This window comes from Centruroides vittatus, unplaced genomic scaffold (genome assembly GCF_030686945.1).
Source record: "Centruroides vittatus isolate TY-2023 unplaced genomic scaffold, ASM3068694v2 contig_918, whole genome shotgun sequence".
In the NCBI taxonomy this organism is placed as follows: Eukaryota; Metazoa; Arthropoda; class Arachnida; order Scorpiones; family Buthidae; genus Centruroides; species Centruroides vittatus.
In genome coordinates, this window is record NW_027122605.1 from 977,880 (window position 1) to 996,622 (window position 18,743).

At 26.9% G+C, this 18,743-nt stretch overlaps 1 protein-coding gene across 3 annotated transcripts in view; it reads right to left on the reverse strand.

The window, feature by feature from the left end:
- Window positions 1-18,743, reverse strand: part of LOC136984375 (ubiquitin-protein ligase E3B) — a 74,812-nt gene that overhangs the window by 25,456 nt on the left and 30,613 nt on the right. For 2 of the 3 annotated variants that reach the window (XM_067281339.1, XM_067281341.1), the window contains exons 12-17: window positions 16,668-16,697; window positions 14,768-14,880; window positions 14,485-14,690; window positions 5,410-5,571; window positions 4,088-4,259; window positions 3,866-3,984 (exon numbers count right to left, since the gene is read on the reverse strand). In XM_067281339.1, the coding sequence (XP_067137440.1) occupies window positions 3,866-3,984; window positions 4,088-4,259; window positions 5,410-5,571; window positions 14,485-14,690; window positions 14,768-14,880; window positions 16,668-16,697 (802 nt within the window). The remainder of the gene's footprint in view (window positions 1-3,865; window positions 3,985-4,087; window positions 4,260-5,409; window positions 5,572-14,484; window positions 14,691-14,767; window positions 14,881-16,667; window positions 16,698-18,743) is intronic. The other variant, XM_067281340.1, reaches the window with a different exon arrangement.

Sequence of the window (18,743 nt, forward strand, 5' to 3'; positions counted from 1 at the left end):
GGCAAATCTTTTCAATGAATGATATTTTCAATATGGCTTCCATCATTAGAAAAACATATTTTAATGTGCTTTGAGAAATTGATATGAACATGATGCAGAATCTCCATCAATTCTAGAACATTCATGATGCATTGTTTCAGATGATAAATATTAGTGATTTTGCTGAATAAACTCAGAAGTAATCATTAGGATTAAAATCAGAAAAGCAAGAGGTCAATTCCACATCTCCCAATCTAGTTTGGGAAATTTTTATTTGGCCTGTTTCTTATCACGCAGTAAATGGACAAGAGTACCATCCTATTGGAACTATTTAGGGTGACCTTCACCTAGCACACCAAGTTAGGACATTAATGGATTGCCTAACATGGAATCATCTAAGAATGTCTCTCATTAGCATTATTATTACATTCCTATCTATTAAAAACTTATATCTATTTGCCTGTATATCCAGACTTTATACCCAACTTTAATAATACCAGCATCTGAAATACATATAATAATTAACAAAATACAGTAAAATTCTCACTTAATTATCATCATCAATAGGTTGTTGGAAACTATAACTTTAAGTGAAACACTGTATAACAAAACTAATTTTACCATAAGCTAAATAATATAAACAGAAGTTAAGTTCCTATTGCATATTTCTGGCCACAAAAACACATCACCAAACTTCTGAATTAAAACTCAAAACTCTTTAACATTAAAGACTGAAATAAATGTGAGCTATACAAATATTTAAGACTACTGAAACAAGTAAGATAATTATTTATCCAATTTTGGGAATCAGTGAGTGAGCAGTCTTAGTGATGATGGATGGCATGAGGAGGGAAGCTAAATCCTCCTTAGTAGTAATGAGTAAAGATGTGTAATAAAGAACAAAACATGTTTGCAAACATAAGGTGCTCTCTATAATTTTTGTCATATTATCATGCAGTTCAAAAACAATTAGTGATTTCAATAAATCATATAGAATGCTGTATAAATTTAAAATGAAAAATGTAAACAGGTCATGTTTGTTTACTTCAACATTAAATCATGTCTCAAGTTTTATGCCTTTGTGTCCTTAACTATAGATTTTATAATTTAATTGTCTATTAAGACTTATTATACTGTAGGGCTGGTTCTGCAAATTAAGAAAACAAATCAGAATAAACAGTCTTTATTTTACAGGTGAAAAATAAAGACTGTTTATTCTGATTTGTTTTCTTAGTCTTTATTTTACAGGTGAAAAATAAAGACTGTTTATTCTGATTTGTTTTCTTAATTTGCAGAACCAGTCCTACAGTATAACAAGTCTTAGTAGACAATTAAATTATAAAAATTAAATGATGTCTTCTTACCTGTTGTTAATGTGGACATAGGTTCAAGTTATTTGAAAAAAGTGAAAGTATAATTAATGCAAATTATATTAGATTTCAGGAAAATAATTTGATTAAAATTGGTTTTATTGGATTGTGTTTACAACTTCCCATATTTACTTTTATTTCATAAAATCAATTTTACTGCTTTTTAAAAAAATTTAACAACAGAATGATTACAAATGTATTTGTATCTTTTCTCAACAAAGTTACAATAAAATGACATTAAGTAAGGATTTACTGTAACCAGAAATTACAAACTATTTTTCTATCACAATTTAATTTATTAATTAAATAATTTAGTTAAATTTATTACAAAATACAGGCAGAAATTGTCTTTAGTGCCAAATTATTCAATAAGTAAACTGTAAAAATCCATAGTTATTTTTCAAAATAATTACTTTAAAATTATAATAAATTTATTATATACTTGTATTCATACATGAACTAGAAAAATAAATGTTTGTTTATTCAACACAATGAAGTGTAATTTACATATGACACAAGGCATTCTTTACATTCTGCAGAACCCAACTCTAGGCATGCATACATAGTCTTTTAAAATGTATTTTAATGTTCTACAATTTATTTAATATGCTCAACATCTTAAAAAGGAATAAAACCTGACAGAAGAGAGGTATAGACCTGAAACGTATATCAGCAATAAAAAAGAAATAAAGAATACCTTGTGTCATATGTAAATTACACTTCATTGTGTCAAATAAACAAACAAGAAGGAAGACACAGTTTCAAAAGTGAAATAGAAAAATAAATACAAAGTGTGCATTGCCATAAGGTTGTAAATGCCATTTTTCTCAAAATACGTTTTATTGAAGAAATGAATTTTAAATGCAATGTTTTATCCTACAAAAAAATATTGTGGCAGTAGTGGCGCTCTAAGTGGCTATATTTTGAAGATGAATTTATGCGCAAGCCATAACATTTTACGCCCCAAAGTGCAAGCCACGTGACTTTTGGCGCGTAAAATGTTACGGTTTACATTTACATCATTTTGTTATTCCAATTTGTAATGCAGTGAGTTTTTTACGCAGAACTGGATAACTGAATGCCAGTTTATTAATAGTTAACCTGTATCACCTTATTATTTGATATTTCAAAATGACATTCGGACTTCCATTAATCTTTCAAATTTGAAGTTTTTAAATACATTTTAACTTTTATTACACTAAATTAATACCTTATTGTTTATATTTTTCTTTATTTATCATAATTATATTACAATTGACAAAGATTACAGCCCAGTTCAAGTACCAAAACTGTGGGCTCAACATTGAAGCCAGGAAGCAGTGACTAATAGATTATTGCCAGTTTTTAATGTTAAAATTGATATTGAATTTGTAAATTGTGTTTAATAATTTGAATGTAAGTTTTTGGTATTCAAAACTGTTTTTCAGCTGTAGAAACATTAATTTTATGATTGCAATTGTTTTTGGCATTTACAACTTTAAGCACTTTCACAATTTTGGCATTTACAACATTATGGCTCTAACCCTGTTTTTAAACTGTTTTTGTTTCCTTACCATCATACTTAGGTGTTTGAAATTAAACCCAATGTTTTATTCCAAAGTGTAAATTGTTAAAATAATTTTTATAGCATTTGATTAAAGTTTGTTTATTAGAAAAAGTGTTTTTTCTCTCTCCTGAAAAGTTTGTTTTTTGGCATTTACAACATTATGGCATTGCACGCTTCATATATTCTTCTAGTTATAAAATGTAAATTTCATATCTAGTTCACAATATATATTCATATATAATTTTCTAGTTTATGTATGAATATATATTATTTTACTAAACAAAAATATACAATTATATGAAAAAGGTATAATTAAGCAAGTTTATTTTCACATATAATTAATATATATTCTAAATATTCATAAAAAACTATAGAGATATAAGTTATTATTTGTCTATATTTCAAAAATATTTTATTCATACTTTGATTATGCATTAAATATAAATCATCTTCATAAAAATTAAATATTAAAATAATAACAACAAAAATAATTACAAGAAAATTTTTTGTAGTTGCATCATTTGAATAATTTTACTGTATATATTTAAATTTTATAAATGTATCTGCCAACTTTTATTTTGAATTTTGTGAAGATTATCACTGCATATTCAGATTTCAATCCTATTTTTGAATATATAGAATTCTCATATATTTGGAAATAGGATATATGTAAACAAAGGATTATGAAATAAATATTTTAGTGTTTTTAATTTAAATAAATTATTTATCTTCACTAAATTTTACTCATCACAGTTTTCTTTAAATTAACAATTTTTCTATTTCTTGTTGAGACTAAGTTGCAGGTTTTTTTGGTCAAATTAGAATAAAAGTATATAAAAATAAGAAGTCAATTATATAAGTTTCATATTTTCAAAACTTTTAATAACTGACTTTTTCAAAATTATTTATATTGTTTATTATTTATTTTATGAAGTGATATTTTAACATATATTAACAATAAATAAATTACCTATAAGACTGTTCCAGATTAATTTAAATACTAACTGATTAAGAAAGGTTGAAATAGAAGCCAATTCTTCTAAAGTAAAAGGTTTCTGCTGTTCATACATTTCAAGATCATCTAAAATTCTAAAATATAAAAATGTCAATAGTAAATTTTACAGTAAAAATTTAAATTAAAAAAAAATATATATATATATATAATATTTCAATAAATTATTTTAAATCATACGTTACAAGATGTGTAGCACAATCACAAAATAAAATGAGAATCTGAAACTCAGGACTGCATGTTTTTGTAGTAATTGCTAAATGATCAAGGAAAGCTTTTAAACCATTTCCAGGGCCAAGACTACAAATAAATTTCCAGAGATTAGGTAGAACCATATCTTGATAACAAAGACCTAAAATCAAAAAAAAAATCTTACGATTATAAAAAAAATAATAATACAACTAATTTATTAATTAAATTTTATATTTATTTAACCTATAAAACTTCATTAATTAAGTATATCTGTTCTTCAATTTGCTTGGCAGATAATTCATCAAATCATTATATAATTAAAACTTATAAATTGAAACAGTCAATCAATGAAGATTCAAATACATAAAACATAAATTTTTTAGTAAAATTTCCCTTAAATTTTAATGAAAATATTTTTATCTTCATTACAGAAAGAGTATTAAACTTTTAATAAAGATCTGATATTGTGCCCACCAAAGTTTAAAAATTTTTGTGTAAGTTAAAAAATTAGATTTTTTTTCATTCATTAAAATTCAATAGTAATTCATATCTAAATCAGGGTTGTCCAACTTTTTTTCATAATGGGCCAAATTAGAAATTTATGTATATTCAGCAGGCCACAAAACTACTTTATATAAATTTATGCTTTTAAAAAGTTCAAAATGTGAATATGAAATTTTAATAACATAAAATACTGTATTATTGACAGTAAAAAAAACTAAATTATACTCACACAAAATAAAAATAAATTCAATGCAATTTTTGACAATGCCTTCCTTTCATAATATTGTCAATATCTGCTTTTATGGCACTAATCTTAATTCTAAGAATGTTAGTTAAATGGGAATCACTCAACCTATTTCTTTCAGCAGTTTTGATGTTTTTCATGCACGAAAAGAATTGTTCACAACAGAATGTTATGCATGTGCAGTAGTACAGTTTTCTAGCACCAATTACATCATTACGACATTGAAGTGTATCCAGTGAAATGAGAATAATTTTTACAACATACTTTATCAAAATAAATTTTCATTTATTTTGGTAAAGTATTATTTGAAATTAATATTTAATAATAATAGTAATATTTAAAATTTATTTTTTAATACTTTACCCGAAAAATTTAGGGTGCAGTAGGCCACATAAAAATATTAAGCCATCCCTGCCCTAAATATAAAATACACTGCACAATGGGAATAGTGATTATAATTAAAATAATCATAATCAAACTGTTTATTTCAATCTTCATATAAATACAAAAGGATGATTCAAATATGATTAAATAAAAATGTTATCACTAAATAATTTTTTACCTGTAAGAATGTCCAATTTCATTTGAGTTAGTGTTGCAAGAGCAGTTTCATAAAGACAACATGTTAAAGCTACAACTGTAGTTTCAGGACTACCTAATCTCTTATATCTTATATTTCCTGACCTTGTAGATGATGCTCTTTCCAATGCTTTTTTGAAAATGCCTAGAATGCAGGAAACTTATTAAATCTATAATTCTAAAATAACCTTTAATAATGCAATCATTTTCAAGCTATATTATAAAAAAATTTTAATAAGCAATTTCTTATTCTGGATCAATTAATGCATGATGTTGTAAATTAATCCTAATAAATTATGCTAACATCTTTCAATTCAAATTAAAAACAAAAAAATGAACTGTTACATATCTACAGTTTTAACATCAAAAGAATTTCAGAAGGTAACTGAAAGGAAAACATATTTAAAATATACAGGGTATTTCAAAATTCCTGTCACAAACTTATAGGACAGATTCTTTATGAAAAAGTAAGAGCATGTAATATTAAAAATTATTAATAAAAAAAATTTAGCAAATATTTATTTGAATTATAACATATTTTGACATATTTTCATATGAATTATTTGGTGTTATAAAAAATATTTACAAAATAAAAAATACTTTTAACAGCTTTTGTACTTGATCCAACTTCTAAATATAATTGATTAAAAAACATTATAAAAATAAAAGTATAAAAATTGTGTCATGTTATCTAAAATTCTATGCCATTTATTTAGTCACTGAACTAGACTAAATAAAATAAAAAATATTTGAAAAATTTCTTATTTTAAAATATGTGTCTTGAAAGAAAACAGGATATCTTTCAGCCTAAGAATAACATTTTCTAATATTTTTATTGTAATTATATTCAGGGTACAATGGGAAGTCCAAACGCTTCCTATAACAGGGGTTCTTAATCTTTATTTGTTCCATGGACCCCTTTTTTCAGTAAGGTAAAGGTCAGATACCCTTCCCAGAATAATGTTTTTAAATGCATAAAATAAAATTATAAAAGAAACCAGTTATACAGAAATACACTTATTAAAATAAAAAATATATAATATAGTAATACATATGCTACATTTTTAATACACTGACACAAAATTTCAAAGTACTAACTAATGAGTGTAAAAGATTTTTTGAGATTTGCAAGAACTCTAATATGATATGAAAATGTCTGCTGCTTGTATTATTGAAGCAGATACTATAATTTATAGCATAATAGCATAATTTCATAAGTGAAGTGATGCTTGATTACAGTAAAGGATAAGGAAAATTAAGATAATAAGTTGATTTTTTATCCTTCCAAGCCCACGGAGCCCTGAAACTTTCTATAAATTCCTTGGGGTCCACATATCCATGGTTAGGAACCACTTCCCTATAAATTTTAAACTACATGTTTAAAATTTATAGGGAAGTGGCACAGGCACCACAAAAATAATTGGCACTTATAGGAAAGTCCATTGAAAGGACCATGCACAGTCCATTGGATGCAATTTTAGCCTCCCTAGTAGCAAAATACAGATCTAAAGAAAACTAACTTGAAAACTAACAGAGATAGGCAAAAAAAAGTGAAATTACAAAATGAAAGTGCATTGTTTATTTAGTACAAATTGAACCAACTATCAATTTGTACTAAATAAAAACACTAAGAAAGTATCGGTGGAAAAACCAATTTCCTACATTTGGCAGAGTTATTGGATATATTGATTGTATGGAATGGCCACTACAGTTACCCAACTTAACATCAACAAACTTCTTCCTTTGAGGATACCCAAAGCATCAAATGTACACTACAGAATCTTCTATCTTGACAGATTTAAAGGAACACATCATCAACATCTATAATTCCTTAACCCCTGCAATGCTGCATACTGCTTGAGATAAAATTATGTCCTGAATCCAGAAGAGCACTGTCGCTGATGGTGTCCACTTTGAAGACTATGTACAGTAGCAAGTTAGTTGCACTTGTGCTGCACAAACTTTGCATTATATCTATGTTGTTTTGTGCAAAAACATTTATTATTTTCTTAAATTTCTTCTTTCTGCTGAACCAAGTATCAGTTTATACTATTAATAAATAAACAATTCTCCTTCATTTTGTAATTTGACTTTTCTGCCTATCTCTGTTAATTTCTGAGTTAGTTTTAGTTTCATATTTTGCCAGTAAACTTGCTTAAATCTCATTCAATGAACTATAGGTGCTAATTACTTCTATGGTGCTATAACAGATGGCTTAAAAGCTAGAGGTATGCATACTTTCCTTTGAACCCTAAAGATTTGATACCACAACAAATAAAAAAAATTATTTTGACTAAGATTATATTTTCAAATAATCCATAATCAAAATTAATTCCACAGGGATCTGTCTGTGGGCCCTGCTCTGGAACTTAACGTTTGATGCTTTCTTAAGAAGAAACTTTGGGCAAAACTCTTCCACCGCGTATGCGGATGACGTGCTCATGCTGATTGGTGGCAGGTCGAGAGGCAAGCTGGAAACCAAGGGAAATCGCCTTTTACAACTCATCAGCAACCTGGGGTGACAAGCACAAGCTGACTTTTAATTCCCAAAAAACAAAGGCCATAATTTTCAATAAACCAAGGGAAAGGAACCTATATCTAAGACCCCCAACACTTAAAATGAATGGTGTTGGCATCCGCGTGAAAAAACTCTTAAGTATTTAGACATAACACTAGACCACAAACTTTCCTGGGACTCTCATATTGAGAACACCACAAAACGCACCAGGCTCATATTTCAAACGTTGGCGCAGGTGGCCAGGAGAGATTGGGGTCTCTCTCCTAAAGGCTATATACGACAGCATCTTCATCCCGATCGTCAGTTATGGTTGCGGCAAATGGGGATGGGCCGTTTCGAAGGTTCATCCCAAGAAGAAACTGGTGTCTGCTCAGAAGCGGGCACTTCTTTTAATTACAAAGGCCTACCACACAATCAGTAATAACAGCCTTCAGGTAATCGCAAGAAAGATCCCCATAGACATCGAGATCATTAGGAAGAGCAAGATCCAGCAAGCTAGATAGGGAAAGGATATTCCAATTGGTGATATTATTATTGAATCACAGAAAATGGAAAAATCATACCCGTACTTTAACACATTTCCTGGCGTAAATGATAACTTCACTACTAGCAACTACACACGTATTAAAGCCAACATCGAAATTTATACTGATGGATCCGGCATCAATGGGAATGTGGGATGCAGCTACGTGGCATACGTTGATCGTATGGAAACGCATCACCAAAAATTCAAGCTACATCCTATTTGTACCGTGTTCCAAGCTGAACTCCTGGCCATCAACAATGCAATAGACTGGACCAATACCACCTACACCAACATGCAGATTTCAATCTTCACAGACTCTCTCTCAGCCCTCAATATAATTCACAGTTGCAAACTCCATCCTCTGGCTGTGGACATTAGGAATAAAATTAAGACTTCTACAAACAATTTCCAAATCAACTGGGTCAGATCCCACCAAGGGACTGAGGGAAATGAGAGGGCGGATGCCCTTGCGAAGGAGGCAGCACTGGATCTTAACAACCAATACATCTATGACAAAATCAGTCAGGGCACCCTAAAACACCTACTTTGGGAAGAGGCCATTGGCAAATGGCAAACACGCTGGAATGAGATGAATCAACACATCACTTATCAGTTTATTCCCGACCTTGAACAATTCCTCAAGACCAGCTGGTTTACACCTGATCACTACACGACACAGTTCCTGAGCGATCACGGCGGCTTTGCCAGTTATCTGGCCAGATCACTGACCATACTTCCGAGCACTGCCCCACCTGCACTGTCAGAGACGGCACCACTCACTATTTATACGACTGCACCATCACCACCAGCGAGCGAACAGAACTTTGCGTCCTCTTAAATGAAATTCATACAGACTGGCCCTGCAACATGAAGGATATATGGAAAACTACTGAAATTTTTCGTACTTTCAAAAAGCTATCATAACCATCAATCCGCTCCTTCAAAGAAGACCTCATCGGACAACATAATGGAATTTAATGTAAGGGCCATCTCAGCCTAACTCGTGCACATGGTATTTGTTATTCGACTTGGATAGCCATTCAGTAGCACACTCCTTGTGCTACTTCTGTTTCTACTTACTCTATTCATATTTTATCATTGTAACTCAATTATCTTAATGTTTCTCTGCTAAATGCCTATGTTCTGCATCCAGTTTGTAATCGCATGTCATAAGCTATGACAGCATTCTCTCTTATGTTCATTTCCTCACTGTGCCTGCATGTCTAGCTGTATTGTGCAATTTTATGTTATGTATATATTGTTTCACCACTCTTATTGCTGCATTTAATCTACAATATCACAATTGCTTTACATTTAAATTGTACACTATCTCCCTGGTAGTGCCTCTGGCGGAACAGGGAATGTATGAATATACGTTAAATAAATAAAATCAAAATTAATTATATGAATATTTCAGAATTTCAATAAGAATTCTTAAAAAAATTCCATAAATTTAAAAAATAAACAAACAGAATGTAATTATTAACATTGTAATTATTTTTAAAATTTATATCAAAACAAATTACTAATATACAAAATTTTTTATGAGTTTACAATTTAATTATAATTAAACAATAATTTTGTTTTCCCTATCTTGTCATCCTTTATTTCTATAGTCAAAATATGATTTTTATATTAATTATTATTTACTTATTAGTGGAAGTTATTGCAAAAATATTATCTGAGGATTATCAAATTACCATGAAATAATATTTGATATTTCAGTGTTAACTTCATCTCATGTCAAAAATATTTTTCTGTCTGGACCTTGGCATTTTATTATGAAAATAAATAGCTTACATACTTAATTTTCTATTGTGGATATTATTTGTTTATCAACAGTTTCAACCATTTAGATAGAAATATAAAAAACATTAAAAGTATGTTCAATTAACTTGAATGTTCAATTAAATACAGATGTGAGAACCTGAGCTAGTATAAATTTGAAGATTTCAATCTTAAAATTTTTGTTCCAAAAAAGGAGTATTATTTTATTTCATAAATGCAGTAAAATAACTTCATAAGATTTTCCCACTGATAACACTTCCACATAGGTGACATAGTTTCCAAAAAATTACTCAACGAGGGAAATGGAATAAAATTGTGCATTGAACAACATCCAACTTTACCAAATGTGAGCATTAGAATGGCAGAGGGAAGACTCCAAATAAAAAGCAAGCAGATAGATGATGACACAGTTTGCCTGCCTAATTTTTGTGGTAACCTCCTCGCTGTACTTGACCACCACTCTTCCCAATTTCCTGTTATTTCCACCGACCTTAGCTGCTCCAAACTACGAACAATCATTGTTGATATTACACATTCCAGACTTTTGGAATCAAGATTCATCTGGATCAAGCCTTCCCTCTTTGAGAAGTCGATGATCATCACACTAACCATCCAGGTATTTATCAACTTGCATACAAAATTGTAAACATTCCTTGTCTCAATTTAACGCACTTTTAGGATTAGATACTCCCACTAATTCTAGTCCCTTAACAATTTATTTTTTCAGTTTATAAAAATTTACGTTATTTAATGGTTAAATGCGTAGTGGAGTGCATTATGTCTGGCGCACTGTCTCTTGACTCCCTCCTCCATCCCGAACCCATTTGTTCCCTCATACTGACATAACACATACGCATATATAAAACTAATAACAGAATATAGAAAATGTATAAGACAGATATTAAATACAAAATGAAAACATATATCTTTTCAAAATGATACTTGTTAAGTCTTGTAAAAAAATATCAATTTTTACTGTAAATTTAAATTAACAACAACAAATTATTATAAATATAACATTTAAAATATAATTATATCTAATTAAACAAAACACATCATGCATCTAATACTACTATTACTTTATGAATTATGCTTATAATATCTAATATTTTAAATGTTTTTAAAATAATAATTACAGTGTATTTTTAAAAATCAAATAAACATATCATTAAAAAATGTATATATAAAAATCAATATATTCATTTCAATTTTTAAAACTAATCAGTCTTGTAGCATTCATAATTATACATAACATACACACATATATAAGTTATTCACATTATCAAAATATAAGTCAAATGGAAATAATATCTGTAAGAAAAATATAGAAAATTTGTAAAATAAAATTATGGATAAATTATCTTCACTGCCTATAAAAAAATATTTTAATGTAGTTTTTATTTTAAATAGATAGTCCTGAAATATTTATTAGAATCTAAATCCTCATAAAATGTAAATCATAAGTTAAACAAAAAGATTTTCCATGTTTTTTTTTATAAAAAGAAATAGAAACTATTACTTTTCCATTTCTGTTTCATAAAATGTCCAAATAGCAAACACTACAAAATATAAAGCAATTTCTAATGATTTAATTAATAAAGCCATCTTCAGAATACTACATATTGTCTATTTTTACAATAATGATGGATGTTAATAAAATACTATAAATTTCTTCAATTAATTTGCTGTGTAATTTGTGCTAAACATATTCCGACTTCTTTAAATAATCATTTTCAATTATAGAGAAATAAATAACTGCTAATTTCTTTAAAATCGAAGATGTTTATTTTTATAAATTTCTTATAAATTTCACTGTTAATTTCTTTAAAATCGAAGATGTTTATTTTTAATAAACATCTTCAATTTTAAAGAAATTAACAGCTAAAATGTTTTCAGCCACTGTAGTCATGCATATATTTTAACAATGTTTTCATCTTAAAACAGATGTTCTAATTTCTTTCAATTTGTTTGCTAAAAATGCCCAAACTATAATGGACACAAACATTCTAATTTTAATAAATGTTTTTAGTTTCCAAGAAATTAGCCATCATTTCTTCTTTTCAATCAATTAACAATGTTTTATAAAGTTAATTTGTACAGAATTTTATTTTTATTTTATGCATGCACTTAAGGAAACCATTAAGAGAGAAAAAGGCAAGGTTTACAGTGAGCAATGAGTTTGTGATAAACTACGACACTACTTTAAAAATATAAAACATTATAGTATTACACATAAATCTGGACGCTATTGTAAAATGTTTGTAATTTTCTTTCACAGATATTTCATAGACATTCACATTATTATTATTATTATAGTAAATGTTTATACCTATTATTAAATTTTTTCTTATTTCTAAAGCATCAAGAACTTATGACTGTCTTTAAAAAATTATAAGAAAAGAATCTTTTTCTGCAAGTTTTAAAGCCAATTACAGTCAAACCTTAATTTAATACTGGTATTAGTTTGCTTCTAAAATTGACATTAAATCAAATGTGGTACTAAACTGAAGTACTCAAACATTTAGGGTGTAATTCAGAAATACCATTCAAGAGCCACTCACCCTCATTTTTCTCTCATTCAGCTTTCACTCCTTCAAAGTAGTATTTAAAAAAATAAGCAGCACGTGTCACATCAAAAGTGTGTGTGAAATAAATGGCAGGTGAAAGGAAAGTGAATGACATTTAAGGGAAGCCAGGAGATCCCCTAAAATCATACTCATATGAAATATTCTATGTTTAATCCCTAGATGAAAATAAAAATCATTCAGAAGTTTAAAATAAACATTTGTATTCCAAGATCAAGAACATAATTCTTAACAGAATGTTACTACATTAGCAAGAAATATAGATTAAAAATTGAAATTCAAAAATTAATATAGTAAGCTGAATGATAGATTTGTAATAAATTTGAAATAATAAAATGTTAGAAATAAATAATAGATTTTAATATTAAAAAGAAAATTTACTTTAATCTTGTAAAACAAGAATATAAAAGAAACTGCTATATATAAGATTTTCATCTACCTGTATATGGAGATAAATATATTACGTTTATGTTTGTTGTGATAGTTTATTTAAGACTGAAAATATATAGAAATATGTAACATAATTTATTAAATTAAAAATCTTAAAATACGTATAGTTGTAAAGATTCAATTGTAAACATATATTATTAGAATATTTCTTACATAAATAAATTCAGAAATTCTAATAATTACATGTTTTTTCAATGTAATGGAAAATAAGTAGTTTTCTTACATTTAATGATATGTATTCTCCCTGCTTAACTTATATTCTAATAACCTCACAAAATTAATAAAATAAGCACATTTAGATACAATGGCAAACATGTCATCAGAAAATACAGTATGTTATGATATATAGTAATTCCTGTTTTGCACAGTCATATCTTTCACTTATTCCAACCTCACTTTGAATAACAAATATGAGAATGAGTTATGCTCATCCTCAACTGAAGTAACAAATGAAAAAAGTATAAGGTCAGAGCAAGTGGCTCTTAGATTCTATTCTTTATGAATTCTGCTCTGATAATTATATTTAATAATGAAGTCCACACAATTTTGAGTTTGAAAGTTCAAATGTCACATGATTTAACAATAATTGATGGAATTGATGCTATTATCAAGTATTGCCAGTGAATAATGATAACTTATTTGATCCTAGTGTTATGTTGGAGAGATAAAAATTACATTACATGTATTTCTTGTTTTTGGATGATATAATGGATGAAATAATTCAAGACAAAACTTCACAATTTGATAAGAATAAAAATAATGAAATATATAAGATACCTCATTATTATTCATTAATATTTAATTATAATGAAAAGGTAAGCCTATTTGATTAAAGTCATTCCTAATTTGCAACGAAATCCTTACATAATCTGGTTATAATTCAATGATCCAATTTTGAATTTATCATATTTTGATTACGTAAACTGTTAAATTTTTGAAAAACGTAAACATGAAAATAAATTGATTGGTTAATTATTATTTAATACTAATAATAAATTAGTGTTTGTTATGTTCCAATCATTCTATTGAATATAAATGAGGTTTTTAGATAGATTTTTTAGTAGCTGCTTTATCAAAAATTGTATTTTATATCTTTTCTCTGCCATATTATTTCCATTTACCTTGTAATATGATAATCCAAATATCTTATATATTATTGATATAACTTCCATTAAATTATTCACAAATAACCTTGGCAATGATATCCAGAACACATACTGGAAGATCTAGATGGAGACTGCTGGACAGAATTTTCAGTTGTAGAAACAGAAGTTTGTGATAAATTTCCAGTGTTGTTAGCATTCATTTCAAATAAATGAGAAAAAACTACTTTTATCATTTGTCCACTCCACAATAATTGCAGTTGTTTTTTCACATATATTAAAGATTCATGAAGACTGAAAATATATTTCATTATAAGAAATAAAATTTTGTTCATTGAAAATTTATTTTCATTAGTTAAAAATATAATTACCCATGATCAATGCTTTGTGCAAACCAACCAAGTATGGGATGCCAATGAGTTAAATTTGACTGCTTATTTACTACATATTTTTGGCAACTTTCCAATAATCGAGTAATAACATTCTGAAAAACATAAAAATGTATGATACATAGACCACTTTTCTAATTTATTAAATTTTTTGAATTTCAGAACAATGTACAATATATTATTTTTAATAAGAGTATTAAAGATACGACTCAAAAAAAAGTATATAGTGACAAATAAAAGAAATATCATTACATTACATAAATATATGAAATATAAACAAAAATAATATCAACTGTGGTATTTTGAAGATATAACAAAGATTAATTCTTAAAACCTTATTTTTATGCACTTTCATTATATTTTTAATACCATATGTAACTTTTAAGAGAATGAAATAAAAATGAGTTATAACATTTCAATATTCAGAAAATGTTCATGTTTTTATTTTATTTTTTCTGATATATTTATTACATGCATATATTAAAGTAAAAGTGTTCAATTTCATGTTCTTAATCTTATCACTAAATAAATCATGATCTCAAATCATCATATGGAAAACAATAAATAAAAAGAACTTAAAAATATTTTGCTTTTTGCAAAATTATACTATACAAAATTGTTTAATTTTTGTACTATACAAATTGTACCATACAATTATTTAATTTTGTATAGTACAATTTTGCATATATCATCTGTTAAATTTAAATTTCATATGTTCTATTTTATTTTTAAAATCTGCTAAAAAAGTTTTTAATGTTTATTGTATGTGTTCTATTTTATTATAATTCTTGTTTGGTTAAATTCAAATTTCTATATTTTATTTACATTCCTAAAAACCTGTTAAATAATTTTGAATTCATTTTGTTGTTTTATATTAAAACAAGAAAATTACAAATCTCCTAAATTCATTCATAATGAATTTCAATAAAATCTCTAAATCTCAAATTTGAAGAGACTAAAACATGGCCAGTTTGAGTTATGGAGAGTTACACAAATAAAGGTATATGGAAAAATAGAAACATTTTATTCAGACACAATTTCAACACATTTAAGAGTATATCTTTTCTTTCCATCATCCACTAAATTATCTCTAGGAAATTTGACATATGGTATTGATAAATATTGGATCATTGTATTGAATCAAGTGTTGAATCATTGATAAAGAATTGATAAATATTGAAGTATTGAAAGCATTTTTAGAATCCTTCTCTTCTTTCTGTACTTTTCTATAGCTTCCGTATGTTAAAGATTAACTTTGCAATTGAAAATTTGGCCTAAAGCAAATTTATTTTTATATTATGTTTTCTTCAAATATTGAATTCATAATTGTTTTTGTTAATTACTGTATTAACTATGTGTGTTAATTACTACATTATAAGAAATAAGTTAATGTCTTTTGCTTTTATTAAGGATCTGTTATTGGAAACAGTTCTTTCTTGTTCACTGGACATTACCTGTATTAATCATTAAATAAATAATATTTTCTTAAACTTTCAGAGCAAAATACTTCTATAATTTGTACAGCCTTATATATTATATTCTTCCAAGTCTTTTGCATATTTCATCAACTGAATAATATTGAAAATCTAATTAGCAAAATGATTTACTCGCAAAAAATGACAAGTTAAAGTAATTAGTATTAAATTAATTAATTATATATGACATTTATCTTTTTATTAAAATTTCAGTTTCTAATTTTCAAAGCTAATTTAAACTAGTTATATAAATTTCTATAAAAATTCAGTTTAAAATAAGCTTTTTGTTTTTTTTTTATAAATGTAAAACAAAACAAATTATAATTTTATTTATAAGCAATCTTACAATTCATGAACAATTTAATTTAAATGTTTTACTATAAATCAATAAAAAGTTTTATAATTACCATAAAGTCCAAAAGGTTATTTGATAATACCTGAAAGAAAAAAAATTTTGAATCACTAAAATAAATGCTTTATTTTATATAATATTGAATTTATTAAGAAATCATTTTATATTCATTTCCAAATCAATATTTAATGAATAATTAATATTATACGTTTTATAATATTCATATTTATAGAATTAAACAGTATAATAAATGAATTCAATTAACTTATATGTAAAAGATTTACTGTGTTTTAATTAATAGCAATAACCAATAGTGTAAATCAATATGGCTGAAACTCTGAAATATACATAAATAACTAATGATAACACTAATTTTCAAAGCAATTTTTTTTTAAGTTATCCAATAAAATTCAGGTGCTTATTTTACTTAAAATTACAAAAAAAAAAAAAAACAATTATTTCTTAATTTGATAATGCAATTATATCAAACATATACAAAATATCAAAACAAAACCATCTCAGTGTTAAAATAAAAATATGTAAATAGGGTGGTACTGAATGCACTGAACTGAAATCCCCAATCCAGGAACTCCCATATAATGCATTCTGAATGAAATTTGAAAAAGTAAACAAAATAATAATTATAATGGGTGATAATAAATTGAAATATAAGTTATATATAAAACATAAATTAAGCCTTGACTATATCTCAGATCAGGCTTGATTCACTTTAAACATCACATGGTCTTTGAATTTTCTATTCTTATAATTATAATTTACATACATAATTTTTAAATTTGACTTTCATATATTTCCTTACTCCTAAGTGATAAATTATCTAATACACTTTGTATCCAATTTGATTCATTGAACTTATTTTCTCAATTTCTCTGCATATCCTGCAAATTATTATTGAGATTAAAAGGAAAAAATTTCCCTTGGAAAATAAAATGATGATGATTATTATTGAGATTATTTTTTAATTAAAAATAGTGTAGCCTTATAAAATATTTAACAATTATCTTAAATTTCAATTGCTAAGGATATATTTTTTCCCATAAAATCATATAATATGCAGCCTATTTTTAAAACTAATTATTATTCTTAAAAAAATAAATTATTCTAACATATTTGATATCAATCACATGACTCCTATAGTTGGATAGCATAATAAATAAATGATCTAATAAATGTACAAAAAACATATTTTAAACTTTAAAATTCTTGTTTTTCCTTTGCAGGAAAACTTTTTTCAAATCCTGATTTAATAATGCAGTATGTATATTAACCATGTTGGAATAAATGACTACTAAATAGTACAAGAAAATTTCTTTCTAAATATTCATAAGTTTCATTCACTTCTCTCTTATCATATAAACTCTATTTTTCTTTTTCAATAATCAATTGACATTACTTAAGTAACATTATTTTACCACCAACTTCTTATTCTTAACTAAATCTTACAAAATATTAACACAGCTTTCTATTTCTCATTTCATGAATTTGTTAATATTATATCACATTTGCAAACACTAATAATTTAAATTTAAGTGATTTCAATTCTCATGATTTCTCTATAGTTATAATATGAAATAATTCCAAAAAACTTAATAATTTTTTATAAAATTTTCAAAGAACAAAAAACTAACTAATTTTCAATTAATATTAATATACAGGGTGACAATATTTAACCCGTACAAGTTTTTTGTATTGTAAATTTATTAAAGAAATGAAAATTAGCAAAACAACAGCATATAACAGTGACAATACTTTACGTATTAATCAGATATTCAGCCAGTTTCAAAGTGGCCTCCTGTTGCTTTGATGCAGAGCCCCAAATGCATTTTGAAATTCTCAGCGATGGGCCGCACTCTTCTGGAGACAGTTTGTCTCACTCCCAGCGCAAGGATTGCTTCAGCGACTCCAAACTTTCATGGCACTTAGAACAGGCCCTGGCCTCCAAAATGGACCACACACTGTAGTCCATTGGGTTCAGATTCGGCGAGTACGGTGGCCATTCCGCAGACGAGATGAAATCGGGAAAATGAGCCTTGCACACTCCTGAGTCTTCTTCGCCCTGTGTGTCGGCGCCGAGTTCTGCTGAAACGTCCATTTCGCACTGCCAAAATGC